Source organism: Hemiscyllium ocellatum, chromosome 39, assembly GCF_020745735.1.
Source record: "Hemiscyllium ocellatum isolate sHemOce1 chromosome 39, sHemOce1.pat.X.cur, whole genome shotgun sequence".
In the NCBI taxonomy this organism is placed as follows: Eukaryota; Metazoa; Chordata; class Chondrichthyes; order Orectolobiformes; family Hemiscylliidae; genus Hemiscyllium; species Hemiscyllium ocellatum.
In genome coordinates, this window is record NC_083439.1 from 11,961,765 (window position 1) to 11,989,440 (window position 27,676).

At 42.2% G+C, this 27,676-nt stretch overlaps 1 protein-coding gene across 4 annotated transcripts in view; it reads right to left on the reverse strand.

The window, feature by feature from the left end:
- Positions 1-1,186: 1,186 nt before the first annotated feature.
- Positions 1,187-27,676, reverse strand: part of LOC132834435 (lactadherin-like) — a 93,715-nt gene continuing 67,225 nt past the window's right edge. For 2 of the 4 annotated variants that reach the window (XM_060853376.1, XM_060853378.1), the window contains 7 exons: positions 25,980-26,093; positions 23,464-23,645; positions 20,342-20,497; positions 18,676-18,820; positions 11,388-11,590; positions 8,172-8,327; positions 1,187-4,891 (listed from right to left, as the gene is read on the reverse strand). In XM_060853376.1, the coding sequence (XP_060709359.1) occupies positions 4,748-4,891; positions 8,172-8,327; positions 11,388-11,590; positions 18,676-18,820; positions 20,342-20,497; positions 23,464-23,645; positions 25,980-26,093 (1,100 nt within the window). In that variant the 3' untranslated portion in view covers positions 1,187-4,747. The remainder of the gene's footprint in view (positions 4,892-8,171; positions 8,328-11,387; positions 11,591-18,675; positions 18,821-20,341; positions 20,498-23,463; positions 23,646-25,979; positions 26,094-27,676) is intronic. The other 2 variants (XM_060853377.1, XM_060853379.1) reach the window with 1 other exon arrangement.

Below are 27,676 nucleotides of genomic sequence, written 5' to 3' on the forward strand. Positions count from 1 at the left end.
TATTCTTGCAAGATGATGAAAAGATGGAAAGACCGATTATTCAATTTTCTGGAAAAATATCCAATCATCAATAGAAATCTTCCACGATTCAGAAAGAGACCTTGAATTTGGTGTTGGTTTTGCAATATTTCAATGTTTTTTGCCAGTAATGTGTCCGAGAAAATTGTATATACTGATCATATCCCCTGAAAATGTTTTGGAGAAATTTAAAGATAAAAATTTCAGACTGTTTAGATGGAGCTTATTATTGCAGCCATTCAATTTGAAAATTATACACATAGCAGGATGAAAGATATTTGCCGATGCGTTGTCACGACTTTGATGAATGAAGATGAAGACATTTAGTGATGAAAAAAAAGACTGAAGTGGATTGTAGTATTGAATGTTTGCAAGCTTAGCGTCAATGTAATATACATATATTGTAATGTACTAATAGTGTAAGACTTAAGATTTTTAAAAATGAAGCCATCATTATATGTTGATGAATCATTTTTGTTTAAAGGCAGGGGAGGTGTAACTATGCTATAGCTTTAGGAAGTGTATCTGATCCTTTTTTTTAATATAAAGAAATCTATGCACAGAGGTCCACAGCAGTCTGCTCCAGAACCAATCAAGCTTGTGAAGCCTTGGGTTTTATTTATCAAAGTTAGAACAATAGAAGCAACGTGAATGAGTGGGGTCAAATTCCCACAGGTTTTTTTAGCCTTCAGTAGCAGTTTCTGATGGGAACTTCAAGCTGGATATGGAAGATGGTTTTCCTCTCTCTTATACAGCTAAAATCTGGAATTCTCTTCCTGCTGCTGGAATTTCACATGAGATAATCCATTTTACTGAACATGCCTTTGCCAAGGGTGGGTTTATGGGATGTTGCTATATTGGAACAGTGTCTGTTTAGTAGTTAAGTAAGCCATTATTCTGTTAGGTTTTCCAACAGAGCCAAGATATTCCAATTATTTCTTTTGTTGTATATTAACTATAGTTTATGAATAAGGTATGTTTTGCTTCAACACTGTTAGCCTGATCAAGCAAATTGCATCCGGAATGAAACACCTGGCACTTCCCTTTAAAATTAGTAAAAGTTGGAGTCTATGTTATCTTCTTCATATATTTTGAGGGTGTTTCAGTCTGGTCCATAACTTACAGTGCAATAAAAAGTTTCAGAATAAAGACACAAAAAGCTGGCAAGTATTGTTTTAGTCATCTTTAATTGTTTGCACCAATATTTTTATTAAATCCAGTGGGATTAGTTCTTACATACATCAGAGATTACACTGACTGGAGGGGTGTTTGTTGGGTTCTATCCACTACAATACTTTATCATGTATATCATGCAAATTGTCTGAAGTTCAGCACAAGAAGGGTTAATTCAAAAAAGGTGTCCTCATTTGAAAAGGCCTTAAAACTTCAATAGGACCTTATGACCCTGTTCCTTAGGCATAGGACATTCTCATAATTCATAGCAGTCAAGCTTGCTTCACTTAATTAATAAATGGGACCTCTTCAAAATTTATTGGATTATTTTTGGTTGAGGGGAAAGGGTCATCTGAAATGACCTCATTCTCTGGATGGACTTGGTGCCTGTAATAGAGAATCAGAAAGGCTGAAAAAAAACACAGGCCATAGAAAGAAACTATGCCTTACCCCGACCTCATCTAAATTTGCATTAGAACACACAAATATTGGACTTGGAGATGCATTTTAATGAGGAAGATTAGCAGAGCTATGGGGAAAGAATAAGGCAGCAGAGCTGATGGTACAACTCTTAGCAAGAGGCAGCCTGAGCTGATGAGAGAGTGACCTCCTTCGGTGCTTTCCAATCCTATGGTTCAACAGCTTCATTTAAAGTCCTACTTCAGTCAAGCACAGGTTTTGATCCTAGATAACAAAATGTTGCAAATACATGTGCTGCTGTCAAATGCTCCCTACCTGAAGTGTTCACACACTCCATTTATCATGTTCCTCTTGTTTTATAACTGCCTGATTCCATCCCAATCACCAATCCTGCATCATCCCCCTCGCCCACATCTGCAACCATAGAGAATGCAAGAATAAAAATCTTGAAAAAGGCTGTTCAGTCCTTCAATCCCATTTCTCCTGCTTTCTAGTACACACTACCTGTGTACCTCCCATATGTTCATCTTCCATAACGCAAGTACAATCCACTTTATCAGAACCACTACCACAATAAGTCGATATTCCTCACAGCCAATATAAATCAAGTCTGTCATTCACTACAACCATTTCTTTTCATTCTGAGGCAATATTTTCTATAAGTGCTCTCTGATCCTCAAAGATAATCATGGAAATCTCCGTAAGTTCAACTTGCCTCACAGCCTTAACTACTCATCCTTGACTTACTGCACTTCACAAATAGCAATCCTTGAGTCCCAACTGAGAAGATCATCAACCAGGGATTATATGTTTATGGGTGATGTTAAAATTAATTTAAAACCTTCTTGAGACGGTCCTGTGATGGAATTGTAAAGATCTTATAGTATATCTGGATGAGATTTTCAGCTTTCTCACTGCCAGCTATTGGGATACACACTCCCTTTACTTCCATTTAGACTAGAAATTGCTTCAATTGTTTTCTGTGCAACTGACATCACAGTATAGAGGTAATGACATGGAAAGCTCCATGGAAAACAAACATTCTACCAATGAACAAATGAGTTCAAATTCTCAGCTAGCAGACTAACCTCCAGCCAACCAACATTAAATCTACAAAGAAACAAAGGTATGAGAACAGGTGACCCAAGTTAATAAGCAAGACAATAAATACCTAAAGGTCACCTGGAAGAACCACACCTCACTTAACTAAGATTCCCCTACAGGCATGTTCACAAGCCTTTGTATGTTGTTTGGTGCATTGTTTTACAGAGAATTTCTGAATGGATGATGTTAGCAACATTAAGGACGATGTTAGCAACATAAAATTCACAAGTTCTCCTGGAGTGGCACACTGCTGGGGGATCTGTGCAAACACAATTACTTTTATATCTCCCCTATATTTTCCTCTTCTCTGCTGAAGTAGAGTTGAACTGCATGCTGACTATTGATAAACAAGTGCATATGACCGGAAGTGAAACTTGCAGACAGGTTTCAGGTACAAGTGAGCAAAAACAGCACTTCCAGATGTCTCCCGTAACAGGTATCTAATTTCTGTGTTAATTAAAATGTAGTATGATTAAAATCTGGCCTTGTCATTAATCCTACTATTTTAATTATTTGGAGGTGATGCCTTTGTGAATTGTGACAGCTGCAAACATCATTGGAGTCTCTAGCTCTTTGTCATGATTTTGAATGAGGGACGGAGATGGGAGACTGTGAGTTCCAAACCCTATTGCTCTCCACTTAAAAACGTAGGAAGAGGAGGAGACAATTTAGTTCTTCAAACATGTTCTGCCATTCAATGAGAGCTGTATTTTGATCATATACACCTTGGCTAACAAAAATCTATTGATCTCAGTTTCAAAATGTTCAACTAATACTCAGCCTCGGAGTTCCAGATTTCCACTCCCCTTTGGGCAGGACATATGTTCTGTTTTTAGTCTCAGAATTTTACCAACATTCATTGCGATCAAACTATGCAAGTGCCAACCTGCAGACATTCAATCTAATCCAATCAGGGGCTGCTTTGACCCATCACTGCATCACCCAGCCATGGGTGGATGCAGTTTTCTTTAAGATGCACAATTTCTCATACAGCCATTAATGCTGGTCACGGTCCCTAAGAAATTCACTGTACAGTAAAAGTGATCTACGTATTTTGCCCATTATCTCGCACATAAGCAGTAACCCAACGCAACAGGGAATACTAATGCTTAAGGATCTTGGTTGAGTTAATGGGGGTAATTTTTACTTTGGGGCATTTGAATCAGGACACATCTCTCCTGATTTCAAATGGCTTCAATGGAATACAAATGAAAACTAGGAGGAATGTACTGTGAGCAACCACATTGTCTGTTTTGTATTGCCGTTAAAAAAAGTTAAAATTACATGTCATAACCTTTTAGTAGAGATTGCATCTCATAATACAAATGTACATTTACAGTTAATATCTTATCAATTACGTGGTACAGTGAAACATTCTTTCCTGATCTCATGAAAGAGAGCTCAGGCTAAGATGGCAATAGAGATTTTCAACTATTAATCAATAAGAGTCTCAAACTCATTTTTCTCTTGGAGGACCACAATCCCAGTTGCTAAAAGTTTTCTCAGGGACATCAAGCCAAGTAGAGGTCTGTGCCTGAGATTTCTGCACAGACCAACCTCCGAACTTCAATCCCATTGTTCTGTTCAGTTAGCAAGTGGAAGTCAAAGACATCCTCACAGGAATAAGACAACCATGCAAATTCCTTTCATTTTAGTGATGGGTTCTTCCATCCACTGTGTGTGAAAACTGAGAAAATCCAGCTTCCCACTTGCATTCCTTTGCCAATGAGCAAGAGGAAAGAGAGGAAGCAGCAGGAAATTTCCATTAGTATCCCATGGGATGCTGACAATGGAGGTTCAGTCACACACTGGGAATGGCCAATCATGCAGGGTCACAGGTCAAGGGAAAGCACATTACAAATATTATGGATCCTGTTGCTTTAAAATATGGCCAATTTGATTTCTGTCAATGCAGAGTTATCGTAAAGTGAAGCAGGCGTTCCAGTGTGTGTAAACAGGGATAATGCAGTTGATGCAGATCAGCGCGCAAAACATATTGAATGTTCCCCTATTGCATGCAAGAAGCAAGAGTCTATTCCTGACATCCCAGGAGTTCAACACGGAGTGTGATCCGCTCGTGCCAAGTCTGAGGCAAGATCCGAACAAACTGTGCGTAGATTGGAGGATCAAATATGTTTTTCTTGTGGCTGTAGTTATCATAATTTCCCTGGAAAACCTGAAACAGTAGTTTGCAAAAAAAAAGAAAATCATTATCTTTATTTTGCAGATAAACCCTTTCTTCCCTAACATTCCAAAACCTGCACCAACTCTGCCAAACCCCCACTCCAACCTCTTCTCAAACAACTGGTGCATCTCTCCAAGTTGTGCACATCTGTTGACTATCCCTCAAATCCCCTTTATCTTTGATGTTGGATTTTGGTGGACTACTTAAGATGATTCACAGCTGGGCCTATTGAGATGTTTACACAAACACTTTCCAGCAGGGGTCACTGGTGTGCCAACTGGAGAGAGAAATCACTTTCTTCAACTGCACCCCAGCCCCAACTCTATTTTAGTCCAACTGGCTGAGGTGAGTGGTTGTGAGCCCCAGATCAACGGCTCTTCATAAGTCAGAGCAGCAGGGAATGGCGAGGGAATGTAAAGGCAGGCGTTCTTTAGAAGGAAGGCTTGCACTGAGATCTAGGTTTACAGCAGGTGAATCTTACAGGCCAACTGGAAAAAGAGAAAGCCATTAGAAGGTTGCCTTGCTCCCCTGTGAAAGCTAAAGGCAGTTGCTGCATATGCCCAATATCTATCACTGCCTTGTGGTCCAGTAGCAGAAACAGGGACTGAAAGGAGGGACACCCACTAACTTTCAGCTCCTATCACCCTAACATCATCATTGCCTATTCCTTGGATAGGGAAGGAGGCATCCTCTTAGGGACAGATGAAGGTTACATGAGCTCAGGGCAGTTAGGTGGATGGAGATTACACAGCCTGAACTGTTCTTACATTCACTTGCTTAAGATCAGGTCAAGGAGAACCCCCACCCTCCTTTTGTTGGTCCAAACAGTTACGTCAGCCCTGAAATAGAGTCATAGAGATGTACAGCATGGAAACAGATCCTTCAGTCCAACTTGTCCATGCCGACCAGATATCCCAACCCAATCTAGATCCCACCTGCCAGCACCCGGCCCATATCTCTCCAAACCCTTCCTATTCATATACCCATCCAGATTTCTCTTAAATGTTACAATTGTACCAGCCTTTACCACATTCTCTGGTAGCTCATTCCATACACATATCACCATCTGTGTGAAAAAGTTGCCCCGTAGGTCTCTTTTATATCTTTCCCCTCTCACCCTAAACCTATGCTGAGTTCTGGACTCCCCTATCCCAGGGAAGAGACTTTGTCTATTTACCCTATCCATGCCACTCATGATTTTATAAATCTCAGCCTCTGACACTCCAGGGAAAACAGTCCAGCCTATTCAACCTCTCCCTAAAGCTCAAATCCTCCAATCCTGGCAACATCCTTGTAAATCTTTTCTGAACTCTTTCAAATTTCACAACATTCTTCCGATGGGAAGAAGACCAGAATTGCATGCAATATTCCAAATGTGGTCCAACCAATGCCCTGTACAGCTGCAATATGACCTCCCAACTTCTGTAATCAATACTCTTGACCAATAAAGCAAAGCATACCAAATGCCTTCTTCACTAACCTATCTACCTGCGACTCTACTTTCAAGGAGCTATGAACCTGCACTCCAAGGTCTCTTTGTTCTGCAATAGTCCCGAGGACCTTACCATTAAGTGTGTAAGTCCTGCTAAGATTTGCTTTCCCAAACTGCAGCACCTCGCATTTATCTAAATTAAACTCCATCTGCCATTTCTCAGCCCATTGGCCCATCTGGTCAAAATCCCATTTTAATCTGAGGTAATCTTCTTCACTGTCCACTGCACCTCCAATTTTGGTGTCATCTGCAAATTTACTAACTATACCTCTCATGCTCACATCCAAACAATTTATATAAATGATGAAAAATAGTATAAAATCAAAATGAAAAGTGCTGGAGAAACTCAGTGTAGTGATTGTAATTAGGCCAGCCAGGTGGACTGCATAGAATATGAGTTTCCTGATTATGACAATTAATCTGCTCCCATTAGGGAGCCCTGGCTGACAGATATAAACTGAATTATGTAATATGCACTGTTTTATTCTTCGTTTTATCAGACTGTTTGTATGTGATTGCATCTATTATTTCCTTTTTGATGTGATAAGATGGAACTTGAGTTTTGTCCTCTTTACTCTGTGAACTGGATGTACAGTGGGGTTTGGGGGGTGTGGCTTCACTGCCCCTTTCCCTGTAAATTACTGTTTCTTGTCAACTGCTGTTCATTGTTAACTGTTTGCTTGTAACTTGCACTGTTTAATAAAATATAAACAGGAGGGTCAGAGGTTCTGTTCACTGTGAGAGCTGGCTTTGAGGGAGTTAGATCAGTGTCAAGGATTCTTCATGTGTAAATAAGAGGTGACTTAGTGATGGGATACCAGCCTCTGGGGCGTTATTTCTTTAAGCAGGTCTGGCAGCGAGTGAGGAGACAGAAACAGAGTTAATGTTTTGAGTCCAGTATGCACTTTTTTTGAACTCCACATTCAGTTTCTTTCACTGCAGATGCTGCCAGACTAACTATATTTCAGAGTTCCAGCATACCCAGTATTTTGCTTTATGTGAGAATCATTTCAAAAATAATATGTGAATCTGTGGATGCTGGAGATCAGAAACAAACAAAAACAGAAAATGCTGGAGAAACTCAGCAAATCCATAAATGTCTGTTCTGTAGAAGGGCCATTGAACTCCATCAATACTATTTTCTCTCCATAGATGCTGCCAGACTTGCTGAGTTGCTCCAGGAATTTCTACTTTTGTTTGTTTCTGAACCAGTTTCAGAGTCCCAGTGCAAACCAGCCCTCTTCATTGATCTTTGTTTAACCAATTCTAACAAGGCTGACTAAATTCAGACAGGATGAGGGCTTACATTTGTATGAAGCTTATCTCTCTGAGCATCCTGAAGTACCTTCCATTAAGACAAATTACTTTGAAGTGCAGGGGCAAACGTCTACTCTCTGCACAGCAAGCCCCAACTCTCTGTTTTTGATTGGTGAAAGCTGAGGGTGGAATGCTGGTCAGGATTTCAGGAAAAACACACCTCCAAGGCAGGAAATCACCTTAGTGTTATACTAATTTTATTCAAACAGCGACCTGAAACACTGATGGGGTCTCAGTCTGAGAGGCAAGTTCCCCTGACAGTTCTCTACTGGACTGCCAATTTCAATAAGATATACAAGAGCTGGAATCATGCTTTATCTAACCATTTGCTCTCCCAAAGGTGAGGTTGACAATGACTGAGCCAACCTGACACAGCAGAGCAACAAAACAGTTAGGATAAATAGGAATGTTTCCCCACTAATGTCTTTTGAAGTTCTCTGCACAGCCCACCATATTGTTTACCTTGTCTTTCCTTGTGATGCTATCTTGGTAAATAGTCCATGACTGACCATCATCACTGAAGGCAATTTTAAAGGATTCTACATATTGAGCTACTCCAAAATCTTTTGCTCCTTGGGTGATGATGCCAGTGATCTTTTTAGGAATCAAGAGGTCAATCTAGAAAAGAGACAATAGACAAACATATTTTGAAAAAGTTAATGCAATTGTGAAAGAGTTGCAGCCTAATCCAGCCTTCAAACAGACATAACACAAACTGCAAACCCGTGAACTCTCTGCAACACATTTCATGTTTCCTTCAGTTTTAACACCAGTACTTTGTTATTCCTGAAGTTGATAACCTGTTGCTGCTCCTAGCTGTTTGTGTGGTGAATCCCCTCTCATTCCTCAACCACATTGTGGTTCCTTATCTCCGAGCCTATAGTTATGACTGTGATTAAAACAAAAATAAATTCGAAAATCAATTGTCAAATTCATTTAACTTATTTTAAAGCCTAGCACCTTTTCATGGTCCAAAATGGTTTTGAAGATAAGAAATACTTATTGAAGATGACAGCAGTAATCACCTGACTCTGCTGAACCAAGCTCATGAGTCCATCTAGAAGCAGGACTGAAACTGAACTGAAATTAACATATTAACTAAATGACAGAAACCAGTCATTCAGATCTGCATCTAATATTTGATTTGCAACTTTTAAAATGTTTTAGACATGAGGATGACAGTTCTCTGTAAATTATTTCCAGTTGCAAATATGAATGAAGCTAGCCACATGAATATGTAATGGAACTGTATTTCACACGATAGCTTTTAGACAAAGAGATAAAAAGAAGTGGATTTAAAACAGCAGAAATGAGAGGCTTGCTCAATCCCTCTCCCTGTTTATCCCAGCATTTCAATAAGGTGTCCAAAACAAATCTGAATCATCCAATGATATCTACACATTTTACCATTGTGGAGGATACAGCACATCAACTAAACAACCATGGTCTCAGATTAAATCTAAAGCTTGAAGGATTTCTCAAATCACACACTCTTGACCTACCTTTTCATTCTAGACACCCTCCCACTTTGTAAACTTTATACCTGTGTTTGATGTTGTATTTTATTAATTTTCTCACCGTTAGCAAGTAATAAGTAATTCACCGAGGAAAACATTGTAATTGGCTCAAATTTTGACTCGCAATACATTTTAACTGAAATGTGGCACAGGTACATGCTTAAAATAATTAGCACTGGGCTTTGAGGCTTTGTGGTCTTCCTTGAATATGGGTGAGGGAACATGTTATTTAAGACTGACCCAAACTCTTGTGAGAGGTGAAGAGAGGAAAGTTGACAATTAGATACTGTTTAAGAAAATGTCTCATGGATTGCCTCCTCCAAGGTTATTTATAGAAATACTTACAAATATGAGTTCAATGCTATAACTGATGTTAATCAACTGAAATCTGTGCATTTGACAGATATTAGTCACATGATCCCAAGTGTACAGAGAATCATTGCTTCCTATGGATATTTGAGTATTTATGGTTTATTCCCTAATTATGTAATCAGATTGCAGATGTTAGCTGGATATGAAGAGCTACTGTTTTTGTAACAATGTGCATTTGACGTTAACTGGTGACTGTGATTCATTTCCAGTTGATCTACTCTTAGGCAGGAATTAAGGAACAAGATGATGATGTTCAGCTGTTCCAAACTTGTTCTACTCTTGTGGGAGATGTACAGCATGGACTCTTTGGTCCAACTTGACCATGCCAACCAGATATCCTAAATTAATCTAGTCCCATTTGCCAGCATTTGGCCCATATCCCTCTATACCCTTCCTATTCATGTACCCATTCAGATGCCTTTTAAATGTTGTCATTGTAGCAATCTCCACCACTTCCTCTGGCAACTTGTTCCATACACGCACCACAGTATGCATGAAAAAGTTGTCTACTTAGGTCCCTCTTAAATCTTTCCCCTCTCTCACTAAACCTACACCCTCTGGTTTTGGTCTTCTCCCAACCCAGGGAAAAGACCTTGTCTATTTACCCTATCCACACCCGTCATGATTTTATAAACCTCTATAAGGTCACTCCTCAGCTTTCAATGTTGCAAGGAAAACAGCCCCAGCCTATTCAGCCTCTTCCCTATGGCTCCAACCGTCCAACCCTGGCAACATCCTTGTAAATCTTTTCTGAATCCTTTCAATCTCTGAAAGTTGCCACCCAGGTAAATAGTGCTGTGAAGAAGGCATATGACGTATTGGCTTTTATTGGTAGAGGAATTGAGTTCCAGAGTCCTGAGGTCATGTTGCAGTTGTATAAGACTCTGGTGCGGCCGCATCTGGAGTATTGTGTGCAGTTTTGGTCGCCATACTATAGGAAGGATGTGGAGGCACTGGAACGGGTGCAAAGGAGGTTTGCCAGGATGTTGCCTGGTATGGTAGGAAGATCGTATGAGGAAAGGCTGAGGCACTTGGGGCTGTTTTCATTGGAGAAAAGAAGGTTTGGGGTGACTTGATAGAGGTGTTCAAGATGATTAGGGGTTTAGATACGGTTGACCATGAGAACCTTTTTCCACGAATGGAGTCAGATATTACAAGGGGGCATAGCTTTAAATTAAGGGGTGGTAGGTATAGGACAGATGTTAGGGGTAGATTCTTTACTCAGTGAGTCGTGAGTTCATGGAATGCCCTGCCAGTAGCAGTGGTGGACTCTCCCTCTTTATGGGCATTTAAACGGGCATTGGATAGACATACGGAGGATAGTGGGCTAGTGTAGGTTAGGTGGGCTTGGATCAGCGAAACATGGAGGGCTGAAGGGCCTGTACTGCGCTGTATTTTTCTGTGTAAGTTCCACAACATCTTTCTGATAGGAGGGAGACCAGAATTACACACCATGCCAGTCCTATCTTTTTAATGCCAGTGTTCTACCTTTTCTCCTTAACAGTTTTACCATAGATTGAACAATATCCCCCTTTTTAAATACACCAAGTCATTTTACAATCAGGACCTTCAGAGGCTCTGCATGAATCCCTTGTATGAAGCCACTTTTTTTTTACTGAATCGACATTTGATAAATGCAGCTAAAATTCAACAATTAAGTTCAAATAGCACCACAATGTTCCATCAGAGGAAGGTAAATCATTTAACTAATTTTTGCATTATCCAGTTACTATTTATTCACTCACTAAACTATGACATTCATTTACTCAACATGGTTTCGGGCCCATACCTGAAGCCACTGTGATTTGTTGCTGAGCTCAGCAGTCCAGGCATTGGTTTTCCCTTGTTTGTCCAGACGCGCTAAGCAAGGTGCCCAAGTGAACGCATCGATTCCCCACATCTTGTACGTACTCGAAGCGGTGATTTGATTGTTTCTGATGAATCTTGACTTCATTCCAAGTGGCTCCGAACAACCTGTTGTGTTTAAGTAAACTGTAAACACAAATTTTTATGACAGAGTGGGAAGTGCCTCCAAGTCACTAAAGAAAGAAAAAAAAATCTATCCTTTATCCTGTCTGCTCTTTCAAGGCCCTCAGCACCAGATAGCCTCCTGTACCTCATCAACTGCCAATTTTTCATAGCATTTACCCTTGGTTGGCTCCTGGCCCGAAACATCGAATTTCCTGTTCCTAGGATGCTGCCTGGCCTGCTGTGCTTCAACCAGCAACATATTTTCAGCTCCATAGGAACTGAACAAATCAATGTGTGATTGTGAAATTCCAGGACTTTGGCATTTTTGAGGATCACATTTCCAGAATCTGGACAATTTTGTTTGGTTTAAAAAAATTAGGGTTCTTGATAACAATCAAATGAACCACAAAATATTAGGAGATAAGTTTTCATTTGGAATTTCTACACAGAGTAATGCCCAGTCTCTATCTGCCATGTGAGGCACTAGTGAGAAGTTCCACCCACACAGAATGAGAAAGCACAAGGTCAAAAGGGCATGTCAACCTTAGACACTACCTTGGAGTTCCTCTATTCCAGTACAGAAAACAGTATTTGGAAAAGTTTAACAACGGATTATTTTTGATGGTTCGGTCATGAAAAATGGACATAAAGAACCATTCAAAGTTTGTGCGAAGATTTGTAGCTTGGGTGCTTGTTGTAGTGGTTCTGTTCGCCGAGCTGGAAGTTTTTGTTGCAAACGTTTCGTCCCCTGGCTAGGAGACATCATCGGTGCTGTGGAGCCTCCTGCGAAGCGCTTCTTTGATGTTTCTTCCGGCATTTATAGTGGTCTGTCCTTGCCGCTTCCGGGTGTCAGTTTCAGCTGTCCGCTGTAGTGATTGGTATATTGGGTCCAGGTCGATGTGTCTGTTGATGGAATTTGTGGATGAATGCCATGCCTCTAGGAATTCCCTGGCTGTTCTCTGTCTGGCTTGCCCTATGATAGTAGTGTTTTCCCAGTCAAATTCATGTTGTTTGTTGTCTGAGTGTGTGGCTACTAGGGATAGCTGGTCGTGTCATTTCGTGGCTAGTTGGTGTTCATGTATGCGGATTGTTAGCTGTCTTCCTGTTTGTCCTATATAGTGTTTTGTGCAGTCGTTGCATGGTATTTTATAAACTACATTAGTTTTGCTCATGTTGGGTATTGGCTCCTTTGTTCTGGTAAGTTGTTGTCTGATCGTGGCTGTTGGTTTGTGTGCCGTTATGAGTCCTAGGGGTCGCAGTAGTCTGGCTGTCAGTTCTGAAACGCTCCTGATGTATGGTAGTGTGGCTAGTCCTTTTGGTTGTGGCATGTCCTCGTTCCGTGGTCTATCTCTTAGGCATCTATTGATAAAGTTGCGCGGGTATCCGTTTTTGGCGAATACCTTGTGTAGGTGTTCCTCTTCCTCTTTTCGCAGTTCTAGTGTACTGCAGTGTGTTGTAGCTCTTTTGAATAGTGTCCTGATGCAGCTTCGTTTGTGTGTGTTGGGGTGGTTACTTTCATAGTTTAGGACTTGGTCTGTGTCTGTTGTTTTCCTGTGTACGCTTGTGGTGAATTCTCCGTTCGGTGTTCTCTGTACTATCACGTCTAGGAATGGGAGTTGGCTGTCCTTTTCTACTTCTCTCGTGATAGTACAGAGAACACCGAACGGAGAATTCACCACAAGGGTACACAGGAAAACAACACACACAGACCAAGTCCTAAACTATGAAAGTAACCACCCTAACACACACAAACGAAGCTGCATCAGGACACTATTCAAAAGAACTACAACACACTGCAGTACACTAGAACTGCGAAAAGAGGAAGAGGAACACCTATACAAGGTATTCGCCAAAAACGGATACCCGCGCAACTTTATCAATAGATGCCTAAGAGATAGACCACGGAACGAGGACATGCCACAACCAAAAGGACTAGCCACACTACCATACATCAGGAGCGTTTCAGAACTGACAGCCAGACTACTGCGACCCCTAGGACTCATAACGGCACACAAACCAACAGCCACGCTCAGACAACAACTTACCAGAACAAAGGAGCCAATACCCAACATGAGCAAAACTAATGTAGTTTATAAAATACCATGCAAAGACTGCACAAAACACTATATAGGACAAACAGGAAGACAGCTAACAATCCACATACATGAACACCAACTAGCCACGAAACGACACGACCAGCTATCCCTAGTAGCCACACACTCAGACAACAAACAACATGAATTCGACTGGGAAAACACTACTATCATAGGGCAAGCCAGACAGAGAACAGCCAGGGAATTCCTAGAGGCATGGCATTCATCCACAAATTCCATCAACAGACACATCGACCTGGACCCAATATACCAATCACTACAGCGGACAGCTGAAACTGACACCCGGAAGCGGCAAGGACAGACCACTATAAATGCCGGAAGAAACATCAAAGAAGCGCTTCGCAGGAGGCTCCACAGCACTGATGATGTCTCCTAGCCAGGGGACGAAACGTTTGCAACAAAAACTTCCAGCTCGGCGAACAGAACCACTACATAAAGAACCATATAGGACTGGTAACAGAGCTATAATTGGGCTAGCTCATCTCTGGTGGGTCAGCAATGGGTACAATAAGTGAATCCAAGCCCTTTCTGTAAACATTGATGCCTGTTCAATAGTGTGCTTAAGAGAATGATTGGATGGGAGTAGAGCATTGCCCCAAGTTTATAGAGCTTAGTAACACTCCATACTCAATATTGCACTGCAGGTGCAGTAGCGCACCTCAGCACAGAATCAGAAATCCATCAGGAAAATAAGTTATAACGTATTGCTATGGGGAGGAAAGGACTCATGGTACTTGATGGAGAGACAAAAACATGAATCACAGTGCTCATTCACTAACGTTTTCTCTAATATACTACTTTATTTCTGTTTGCCTTCCAGTTACTCCAAGTACCTTATGACAAATGAACTGTTTCCTATTAGTAACCTAACACTCACTGTCAAGAGGGAGGTCAGTGATAGTACATAAACAGGTCGGCAGACTTGCTGAACTCCCCCACTCATCTCACTGCTTCCCGTAATGGGATACCCCATTCTTACCATCATGCTGCAGATTCTGAGCCACTGAGAAAGAACAAATAAATAACATTAATACTTGTGATGAGGTGACATCTTATCAGGCATCGTTACTTTGAAGCATGGTGACTTTTGTCATGTCAGAAAGCCCAGCACTATACTAGTACCAGCAATGGCTAGCCAGTTTGCTGTTTGTGTTTTTAGATGGTTAAAGGAGCAAAGTTTGCCCACAGAGATTGTCAGAACAAGACCACAGGCAGATGATGCTGTTTTTATTCTCATCTTTAGCGTTAAACACCAGAGGTTAAAACGGTCTTTGGACAGAATCCAGACATATATTTTTTATTTGGACTTTTATTTCAAGTTGTCCATTACAAAATTCCAACCCACTGACTATTTACAATATAATACAATACAGCACAGGAACAAGAGGCCCTTTGGCCCATCAAGCCTGAGCTAATTCCTAATCCCACTATTTATTGCCCAAACTTGGTTTCTATTCGTCTGATTGCCTCCCGTTCATGTGTCTATCAAGATATGCCTTCTAATGTGCCTGCTTCCACCACCACCACTGATATTGCGTACCAGGTACCCACCATCTTCTGTGTGCAAAACTTTCCCCATATGTCTCCCCTAAAAACATTCCCCTGATCACTTTGAAACAGTGTCCTCTTGTAGTTGATCTATCCACCCCGGGAAAAGCCTCTGACTATCCACCCTACCTATGCCTCTCATAATTTTGTAGACCTCTGTCAGGTTGCCCCTCAGCCTCCGTCTTTCCAGTGAAAACAATCCGAGTTTATCCAACCTGCACTCATGTCTAAAACCCTCAGACCAGGCAAAATCTTGGTAAACCTTCCCTGCACCCTCTCAAAAGCACAGCAGGTCAGGCAGCATCCAAGGAGCAGGAAAATCGCCATTTCGGGCAAAAACCCTTCATCAGGAATCCTGACCTGCTGTGCTTTTCCAGCAACACACATTCAATGCTTCTAAGCAGTCTGCCATTTATTGTATAGATCACACCTGAATTTGATCTTCCAAAATGTATTACCTTGCATTTGGATTAAACATTTGCCATTTCTCTTGTTCCCAATATATCGACCTAGTCAAATTCTCACTCAATTATCTCTTCCCCAGTTCAGTTTGGTCTCAGGCATTTACTGTCAGACCCCATGAGAGGACAACAAGAAGAACAATACCTCTGACTGTACAGCACACTTTATATCCCAAGCAATGGACCGTCAGCCTATGTTATGCACATAAACCCAAGTGTGGAGGGCTGAATCCACAGCATTCTCTACCCAGAAACAAAAGTGCTACCAATTCTTCACACCTTCAGATACCTGAGCCTAACGGATTTCTATTGGGAGGAGAAAAAAGCATTAACGCTTTGAGAAAGGAGTCAGATAAATAACTAGTTGTAATAGAATTATGGTAAAAATAAGGATAGACTAGTGATGAAATACTTCACCATGATCCTGGGGTTCTGAGAATGAGGGAAGGCCATTTTTGGTAACTGAATAATGGAGAATAATTCTTATTGGGTATTGGATGTTATGTCACTGACAAGGGCCCCATTTGTTGCCCATCCCTAATTGCCATTAAACAAAGTGGTTGCTAGACATTTCTAAGGATATTTTAAATTCATCCATGTTTCCTAGAATTGTCTGGATTCACAAGTAGACCAGACCAGGTAAGGATGGCAGGTTTTCTTCCAAAAGGACATCAGTGAACTAGACGGATTGTTTACAACAATCATCAGCGGGTCATTAGAGTTCAATCTCGATTTGTTAAAATTTAAATCTTATCACCTGCTATGGTGAGGTTCTTAGGACCTCTGGATTACTTGTTTAGTGATATTAATACAGCATGGTCTTTCTGGAGTTACGTCTGTTTATACTGACTGGTAAGGAAGTCACGAGTGGGAACTCTCCTCAGGATATTAAATGGATGAGGTAGAGCTCAGGGTAAAGTAGGACCTGGTGAAGAGTCACATTGGACTCTAAACATTATCTGTGCTTTTCTCTGATCACAGACCCTGTCAGGACTAAACAGATTCCCCAGAATTTTCTATTTTTATTTCAGAACTCCAGCATCCACAGTATTTTGTATTTATTTCGGGGAAAACTTATTTGTGCTATAATTCAATGAACTAGAGACATCAAATTAGCAACAATCTCACACTGCCCTCTACTTTTTGTCAATTGCATAAATGATTTGGATGCGAGCATAAGAGGTACAGTTAGTAAATTTGCAGATGACACCAAAATTGGAGGTGGAGTGGACAGCGAAGATTACAACAGGATCTGGACCAGATGGGCCAATGGACTGAGAAGTGGCAGATGGAGTTCAATTCAGATAAATGTATGGTGCTGCATTTTGGGAAAGCAAATCTTAGCAGGACTTATACACTTAATGCTAAGGTCCTAGGGAGTGTTGCTGAACAACCAAACCTTGGAGTGTAGGTTCATAGCTCCTTGAAAGTGGAGTCGCAGGTAGATAGGATAGTGAAGAAGGCCTTTGGTATGCTTTCCTTTATTGGTCAGAGTATTGAGTAAGGAGTTGGGAGGTCATGTTGCGGCTGTACAGGACATTGGTTAGGCCACTGTTGGAATATTGCATTCAATTCTGGTCTCCTTCCTATTGGAAAGATGTTGTGAAACTTGAAAGGGTTAGAAAAGATTTACAAGGATGTTGCCAGGGTTGGAGGATCTGAGCTACAGGAGAGGCTGAATAGGCTGGGGTTGTTTTCTCTGGAGCATCAGAGGCTGAGGGGTGACCCTGTAGAGGTTTACAAAATTATGAAGGGCGTGGATAGGATAAACAGACAAAGTCTTTTGCCTGGGGTCGGGGAGTCCAGAACTAGAGAGCACAGGTTTAGGGTGAGAGGGGAAGCTATAAAAGAGACCTAAGGGACAACTTTTTCATGCAGAGGGTGGTACGTGTATGGAATGAGCTGCCAGAGGATGTGGTGGAGGCTGCTACAATTGCAACACTTACGTGGCATTTAGATGGGTATATGAATAGGAAGGGTTTGGAGGGATATGGGTGGGTGTTGACAGGTGGGACTAGATTGGATTGGGATATCTGGTCGGCATGGACGGGTTGGACCGAAGGATCTGTTTCCATGCTGAACACCTCTATGACTCTATGATCAACAACAATATGATGTTAACCGCCAACTCATGCTCACCACATTTCATTGTCTGAGCATACACCACCAACATTAAAATGGTTATTCTTTTTGTCATAAACAACACCAAAAACTAAGTTTAAATAGTGTCATTCATGCAGGAAAACATTCCATTTTACACCACAAGAACATTATGAATCAATATTCCTCCTTAAAGCTATTTCCTGCGTTGATGCCTGAATAGATAGGCAATATTGGGGATATTTTCCATTACTGAAAATGTGTTGCTGGAAAAGCGCAGCAGGTCAGGCAGCATCCAAGGAGCAGGAGAATCAACGTTTCGGGCATGAGCCCTTCTTCAGGAATGAGCCCTCATTCCTGAAGAAGGGCTCATGCCCAAAACGTCGATTCTCCTGCTCCTTGGATGCTGCCTGGCCTGCTGCACTTTTCCAGCAACACATTTTCAGTAATGGAAAATATCCCCAATATTGCCTATCTATTCAGGCATCAACGCATTTTCATCTCTGATCTCCAGCATCTTCAGTCCTCACTTTCTCCTCGAAGATTTTAACCTACTGCAAATCCTCTTGCAAGGATGCTTTCCTTGAAGAAGCTCTCTTCACACTTTCCTCATTCCTGAAGAAGGGCTCATGCCTGAAACGTTGATTCTCCTGTTCCTTAGATGCTGCCTGACCTGCTGCGCTTTTCCAGCAACACATTTTCAGCTCTGATCTCCAGCATCTGCAGTCCTCACTTTCTCCTCGATATTTTCCATTACCCACCTCCTCTCAAATATTTTGGACAGACATATTATCTCCCCTTGTATTCTGCTCTCACCCCTGGGGCTAAGTTCCAGAGATATTCATTTTCATTCCACCTTAACTACTCCTGATCTAAGATTTACCGTTGAGTTCACAGCCAAGTAGCTCCATGCGCAGGGTGCAAGCCCTCTGACACACCACAGGAATAAAGCGGATGTACTGGGCAATGATGGGTGGATCAATCAGATTCCTCTTCTGTTCATTGTTATTGCGATTTCCAGTAAATACCTGCAAGAACAAGGAAAAGCATTGTATATCATAATCGTAAATCAGCAAATTGGAGAAATGTTGATATGTCTGTACACCAGCAAGAATGCTATTGGCATTATTTCTCCCTCAAATATTTTCTCTCTTCTGATACTTCGTACAGAGTTCCAGAACTGAATGCTGCTCTGTATCACCTCACCTTCTTTAATGTCATTTCATGTCAACTTAGACAATGAGGCCTCATAGACATTGTGAACATAGACGACATTATGAACATAGACAACATTACAGCTACTCCTGACCTCCACCTTCAAGCAATAACTAAATGGTCATTGGACACCAGAGGTTTCACCATTCTAGCCCAGCATTAAGCAAATTTTACATCCAACCCTGCCCAGTCTTAGACCACTGAGATCAGACAAATGGGAAAAGACAAGCTTAGGAACATCCAGTCAACCTAAAAAAGGTTTACATTCATCTAGTGACTTTCATAGCCTCAGGACATCCTCTACATCCAAAGAAGCATTTTTAAAAAAAATCTAATCACTGTTGAAATATTTGAAATGCGGCAACCAATCTGGGAAATGCAGCAGCCAATAGGAGAATAGCACCCTCCCGAAAACAGAAATGTTAGTGACTAGCAAACCATTTAGGGATGTTGGCTGCAGGACTAACTTTGCACATATCTGTTGCCGCAGGATCTTATGTATCCACCTCAAAAGACACACAAAGACTTGGTTTAATGTCACATATGAACAACCACACAGGTCAGCATTATTACCAACTGGGCCATCAAGCAACCATCCCCCTTTATTCTACTCAGTGTTTGACTACCTTTTAGGATTCTGCACAAATGTGATTGAATAACAGAGCTGTCTCTGAACCTTTCCGCAATGCGATGACATTAGATTAGATTACTTACAGTGTGGAAACAGGCCCTTCAGCCCAACAAGTCCACACCGACCCACCGAAGTGCAACCCATCTATTCCCCTACATTTTACCCTTTTACATTACACTACTGGCAATTTAGCATGGCCAATTCACCTAATCTGCACATTTTTGGACTGTGGGAGGAAACCGGAGCACCCGAAGGAAACCCACGCAGACACGGGGAGAATGTGCAAACTCCACACAGACAGTCGCCTGAGGTGGGAATTGAACCTGGGTCTCTGGTCTCTGGAGGCAAACAGTGCTAACCACTGTGCCACCATGCCACCCATACAGTTGGTTCTGCTATAACATGCATTTCTTCAACATGAATTGGCTATAACACAATGGAAGAACATAGACCATTATTTGCAGAACACAAACTTTCCTGACCTGTATTGGCTATAAAGCGATTCTGGTCCCATTGGTTTAAATGGTGCTGCTATTACCGATTTACTTATGCGGCAGAATCACACGGAACGGAACTATCGCGTTATATCAGAACAAACTGTATATCGTTTTTGACCATAGAATCTACCCTATACCCAACACTCTGTCAGTTAAGGACACTTGAGAAAGTTTCATTCATGTAGATAGCTATCATTTGCACTTACCTTGTCTTTATTGTTTTCGCTGTCTTTGATGGTGACAAAGTTTACTCCATCAAAGCCGTAAGCAATTTTAAACATTTTGATATATTCTGGAGAGCCCAGGGCCAGTGCACCCTGTGTGATAACCCCAGTAATTTGCATCCTTCTCAGCAAATTCACCTGAAAAACCAAAACACAAATCATGAGTACAAACAAAAAGCATTGTCCTTCGAAGCAAGTTACTGTACTGAAACTAGGCCCTTGAATTCAGAAGTGGCAGGTGCAAAGAAATCACTCCACCCAGCTCTGAAGAAGCAAAAATGATGGATTCTCCTCCTCAAGTGAAGCCTGAGTTTGGCAGTGGAGGAACTAGATGACCTGGTAGGAAAGATTAGGCGACGAGAGGAAATGGCAGGACTGAGGTTCATTCCCATACTTAAAGTGACAACCCACCTCCTTACATAAACGTCCATCAGTTTGAGGCATTGCCATGCCAATGTGGAATCAAGTGAGAGGTTTTAACTTTAAAGATCTGTACATCACATCACTGTTCACCAATCAGAATGAGCAGGAATACATTCTCTCCCCCTCATCACAGCCCCTGACTCTCACCCTTTTCCCTCATGTCAGAGACCTTCCTTTCAGACCCTGTGAGTGGGGTTCACATCCACATCCCAGCTTTAAGGATCATTGTCCCACCTCCAGCCATAGGCTTTTAACCTGGGCCATTTGTCTGCTCCAAAATGCTCCCTTCCTGATGAGAAGCCAAATCTATTAATCAAGAGATGCAGTGGGTGGGGATAAAGCTATCAAGGAAATGAAAATATTGTGGTAATAGAACACCCTAGCTTGTAGGGGAATCCCAGACTTGACTTTTCCCTTCTGAGTGATTCAACACCAAATGCATCAAATCTGTCCCCTTCAATATCGGAGTCACTGGGCTAAATTTATGGGGACCATTTGGGCAGGCCCCATTCCATGTACATGTAAACTATCAGATTGGTAATCTGACATCATTCTCAGCAGTCCCCGAGAACACAGAACATAACCAGGTCCTGAAATTAGAGGCCTCCCCATTTTCACAGAGAAGCTAGTAAACAAGCTATATTGTGTTTTATAAAGCCAATAGAGTTTTCATGAGCCACACTGTCATACGCAAGGTACATGGCAGCAGTGTTTTATGCCCAGTGTGGAGATGTCATGAGGGCACATGAAAGGCCTAAGTGATTGCTTGTCCAGTATGTTCTTTTCGGATGGCAACTATGGGAGGAAGCTCATCCAAAGCATAAACACCATGGGTCCACTGGGTTAATTAGCTTGCTTCCGTGCTCGAAGTATTATGTAATACTCAAAGAGAGGTTTCACCAGAGCAGCATATAATTTGATGGCGATCTCCTTTGACTCATAGTCTTCTGTCCGATGGTACATTCTGACCTTTCACTGGCTTTGTTGGCCACTGGTCTGTAATTGGCAGGACATTGTGAGCATCAACATGCTTTGTTCAATTGAAAGGTTTCCTGTAATCTCTGAGTTTTAAGGACAGCTGTGGAGTAACAATACACTGGGGACAGCTATGGCAAGGTCAGTGTGGGTTATTGATCCCTCAGGGACAGGAGGTCCTATTCCTGAGAGTTACCGGTCAGTCTGAGTGGAACAGTTGCTCAGTGGTCAGCACTGCTGCCTCACAGTGCTGGAAACCTGGGTTCAACTCCACCCTCGGGTGACTATCTGTGTTGAGTTTGCATAATCTCCCCATGTCTACATGCGTTTCTTCCAGATGTTCTGGTTTCTTCCCATTGTGCAGGTGAGGTGGATTAGCTATGGGAATTACAGGGATAGGATAGTGGGGTGGTCTGGGCAGGGCGCTCTTCAGAGGGTCGGTGTGGACTAGATGGGCCAAATGACCTGCTTCCACACTGTTGGGATTCAATGATTCTATGATCTGATTGGTCAGCAGCTGAGTAGTCCTCACAGCGCTAGTACTCCATAGTGGCCATTGCTGGGATTGCAGGCAGTCCCAAGGCAAAGACAGCATGGATACCAGACAAAGATAATTTAAGGCCTTTTTGGGTAGAGAGGGGTGAGTGGCCTCAGGGAAGAGGCTGCTGGTTTAGGTTTCGGAGGCCAGGGTGGAGGGGAGTGTGTAGTTAGAAAGCCAAGTATAACATCTTGTGTTGGGAGAGTTCCACAGGCACACAGGACACCCTGCCCAAAAGGACGTACCTCCTTTCTTTCTGCCTTTTCACAAGAGATAATGAAAATCAGGCTGGCCACCCATCATGGCCTTCCATTGTCTACCTTACTGTATCAGCAGAGACAGAAATAAGCCTTTAACTACAAGAGGTAATATAAGCTGAAGACTTCAATTCTCACAGTTGAGAAAATGTCGAAAAAGGCACATGGGATCCTGGGTTATTTAAACAAGCATGATGTAGACAGAACAAGGAAGTATGATGAACTTTTATTAAGCACTGGCTCGGGCTCAATTTGCATACTGTGTCTAATTCTAGTCAGAAGGATTTGATGGCTTAATATTGTGCAAAAGAAGAATGACGAGAATAGTTCTAGAGATAGGTGACTTCCGTTGTGTAGATTGGAGAAGCTGAGGTTGTTCATTTTAATTGGTCAGATATAAGTCTCAGTAAGTTGATGCCTCACCCAGCCTGATTATAAGGGATGGCTGGGGAGTGGAGCCAGGGTGGGAAGGAGGGTTGGGTGCCGGTCTTATTTTACATGACCACCTCCACCCGCCAAAAACAAGTCCACCTGGGGGCTGTAAATGTACCCCGCCTCCCAGAATCATTTTGGCACAAAAGGAGGCCCTTGGGCCCATCTGCTCCATGACACCTCTCCACAGAAAAATCCCATCTTCTGTTCTCTCCTCGTAGCGCCTTTAGAAATCATTAATAATCTCAGTATCCACCAATCCTGTAGACAACAGAGTCCATGGCATCACCACTCATCATCAAAAAATGTTTTTCTCATTTCCTCCTGATCACCTTGCCTGAAATGTTAAACCTGGTACCCCATACCCCCTGTAATACCATCAGTTGAAGGGAACAGCTTTGGTTTGTCCATTGTATCCAAACCCTATCACAGACCTGTTCATCTCATTCACTGTGGAGATATTCACTTGGACTCAGTACCTGAAACCAGGGATTAAGGTCAAAGGTTGCCATGCTCCAAGCATTCACAATCCCCTTGTTGTTGAGTCGTGCCAGCTCCGGGCGCCAGCGCTTCAGACCGAGAAATCCAAGGTGCAGTGAGGAGGCGGAGATCTGGTGGTCATCTATTGCTCCTCCCTCCATCCCCAATGCACTCGCACAAGCTGAAACAAAGAAGTTAAGGGGAAACCAGTGAATAGTTAGGAGTGAGATTTCTTAAGATTGTTCACAAACCCCAGATTGCACGCTTTTGGCAATGAAGCAGCATTCCAGTGAGTATGGAGAGTCAGTTGGAGGAAGCAGTAGTGATTACGCATTGCCAAGGCTGGGTTTAGAAAACATGATGTTGATAGATGAAAGGGAAGATGATAGGGCAGGGAAGGCATTCTGAGGTTCGGGGTGAACTTGGGGGGGGGTCAAAATTAAGTCGGATTCGGAGACAATCTTCCTACTTGGGATAAAAACAAATTGCTGGAGAAACTCAGCAGGTCTGGCAGCACCTCTGGAAAGAAAGCAGGGTTAACGTTTCGAGTCTGGTGATTCTTCATCAGAGTTCTGCTTTCTTCCCACAGATGTTGGTTTTCTCCAGCAATTTCTGTTTTTGTTTCCGATCTCCAGCATCTGCAGTGTTTAGTTTGATTCCTTGCTGGGATGTTCATAACCTGTTGGGTTATTCCGAGCACATTGAGCAAGGGAGTCCCCCAATGTCAACCTAATCTTTTACTGTGTGAAAAGAGAGGATAGTTACCAGGGGCTGTAAGAAAGGGCAGGTAAACAACTTAATTCTTGGGATGATTTGGAGATGCCGGTGTTGGACTGGGGTGTACAAAGTTAAAAATCACACAACACCAGGTTATAGTCCAACAGGTTTAATTGGAAGCACTAGCTTTTGGAGCGACACTCCTTCATCAGGTGATAGTGATGAAGGAGCGATGCTCCAAAAGCTAGTGCTTCCAATTAAACCTGTTGGACTATAACCTGGTGTTGTGTGATTTTTAACTTAATTCTTGGGAGCTTCTTTTCTCATCCAGGCTGCTCTACATTCCAATTGCTTGCAAAGGTAACAACCCATTGTCTCAGTAAACTCTCTCCTCCTAATCCCAACCACCCCACCACTCCACCACAGCAGATTCCTTCCTGATCAGATTTCATTCACAAGGGAAATTTGCAGATGAGGGGGTAGCAGGTGTGTGTGTGTTTCCTACTGTCATGGAGGAATGTTCAAAATATGGCAGAAATTATAGGCCCTACAAAGCATGGCTGAGTGAATAACCACAAAAAGAATTGTTAATACAGGCTTAATGTGCTTCTCTAAGCTTCTGTTTGCCTCCCTTGTCTGCATGTCACTCATCCAAAGCATCACCGCCACTTCTCTTGAAACTGGGGCACAATTCCACAAGTGATGCCACTGTCCAGTACCTCAGCTAATTTGTCAGACTGAAAGCCAAGCTACTAACTGGCAGTGGGCTGGTTGGCAACAGATGGCATCATATAGCTGGACTCAATCCTGTCTTCAACGGGCACCTGACTCCTGCAAAAATCGCAGCAGGTGCTGCTGCATTGCACCAGGCACAGGAGCAGCATTATCTTGGTGCAGACAGAGGTCAGTTCTGATGAATTAAGCCCTCACGACTAGACATAAAGGGTCAGCATGAATTATTTCCAGGTCAAGAACAGTGCAAGTCATATTCAGTGTAAAATGCCTGTACTCTGGCCCAAAAATGTACCTCGTAATGGAAACAGGGAGAATCATTGATGTCTGCGGAAGAGAGAGTTGATGGGCTGAATAGCTTCCTTCATCTGTACATGGTTGGGTGATATTTACCTGAATAAAAGGTATCACCACCAAGTTCACGAACCATCATCTGAATATTGTACAGTACAAGAAAACATCCCGCTGTGTCCCCTTTCTGAACAGCTTAATGATTGAGGAGAGCACCCATTCTATTTCTCACACAGGTCCCTCGAGTCAGATTGATGATCTGTACCAGTTGGGGGAGTCCAGAACTTGAGGGCATAGGTTTAGGGTGAAAGGGAAAGGATTTAAAAGGGACCTAAGGGCAAGTTTTTCCACAGAATGTGTGGAATGAGCTGCCAAAGGAAGTGCTGGAGGCCGGTACATTGACAACATGTAAAAGGCATATGCAAGGGTATATAAATAGGAAGGTTTTAGAGGGATATGGCCCAAGTCCTAGCAAATGGGACTAGATTAATTTAGGATATCTGGTTGGCATGGATGAGTTGAACCAAAGGGTCTGTTTCTGAGATGTACATCTCTATAACTCTATGACTCTATGGCTCTGATGTCAGACAGCTTTTGTAAATCCAGTCCCATTCCCTGTCTCTTGTAGATAAAGGCAAGGGGTGGGGACTGCTGCCAACACTCTGGATTTTGACCTAGGTCCTAGAGATGAAACAGCAAGTGCCCAACCCACAGTGCCATCCAATGTCCAACCCAACATGCAGGTAATGACCTGATGAATAGCACAAACACTCACTGTGTTGGCAGCTTTTCCCCACATACGGAGACGGACAATAACATGAGAAATCTGAATCCAGATCCACACACTGTCCTCCATTTATACATGGCTGGGAAGAACAATCATCGATATCTGCAAAAAGAAAAGCGTTTGAGTGTTTGTTAATATTATTTATCATATTGAAAATATCGCACAGTGGTCCAGTGGTTAGCACTACTGCCTCACATCACCAGAAACACAGGTTCGATTCCCATCTCAGGCGACTGTCTGTGTGAAGTTGCACATTCTCCCTTGCCTCCCTGTAACCCCTCACATCCCATGGGTAACCCACCTAGCTTGCTCATCCCTGGACATAATGGACAATTTAGCATGGCAAATCCAGTTCTGGTCACCGCATTATAAGAAAGATGTGAAAACTTTGGAAAGGGTGCAAAGAAGATTTACTAGGATGTTGCCTGGTATGGAAGGAATGTCTTATGAGGAAAGGCTGAGGGCCTTGAGGCTGTTCTCGTTAGAGAGAAGAAGGTTGAGAGGTGACTTAATAGAGACATACAAGATAATCAGAGGGTTAGATAGGGTGGACAGGGAGAGCCTTTTTCCAAGTATAGGGATGGCAAACACAAGGGAACACAACTTTAAAGTGAGGGGAGATAGGTATAAGACAGATGTCAGAGATAGTTTCTTTACTCAGAGAGTAGTAAGGGTATAGAATGCTTTGCCTGCAACGTAGTAGATTCACCAAGTTTAAGTGCATTTAAGTCGTCATTGGACAGGCATATGGACGTACATGGAATAGTGTAGGTGGGATGGGCTTCAGACTGGTATGACAGGGCGGCGCAACATCAAGGGCCGAAGGGCCTGTACTGCGCTGTAATGTTCTATGTTCTATGTTCTTTGAAACTGCAGTTTCAAAGCCTTAAATTCAGTTTACACCATCTGGAAATAGAAAGATGGTACCAGTAAAAGTGACCATTAAGCTGTTGAATTGTTATAAAAACCCATTGGCTTCAGTAATGTCTTTAGGGTAGGAAACATGTCGTCGTTATTCCATCTGGTCTAATTTCGATTCCAGTCCCACACAGAAATGATTGATATTTAATTCCCTGTGAAGTGACTAAAAAGACATCCAGTTTTACCAAAAAACTGTGAGGAATAGGGAATAATATTGGCCTTGCCATTGATGCTCACTTTCCAATAATGAATATTTTAAAATCTCCTACTGGCTTGTAAATTTCGTTAATAAGAACAAGGCTGCATGAATGTATGGCCAATTAAGATGGCACATTATAAATTGTCTTACATGAGAATTTATGTATTTCCATGCAAAACAATTTAATCACAGTACAAAAGCTTCACAGCATAAATTCAACAGACTCAAGTGCCACTCAGAAACTGAAAGGGCAAGGCAGAAAGACCAAATGGAGATGGGAGAAAATATTTCCTACTTTCAATATTATGGATTACTACCGTGTAATCCCACACCCTAGACTCATGTTAAGTATTGTTAAAGCTCACAACCCTTTGTCATGACCAGTGTGTCATCTCTTGATTGTTGCATCTTTGGCTGATATTGCACTGTCTTTGCCCAGTGGTTCCACACACAACAAACTTCTTCGGATTACGTCTTGGTGACTTGATTCCAAATGAATTACCTGCCATTTTCCCACACAAATGTCAAATCGAGAATAAAACTTTTCCATAAACTCTCTTTTCTT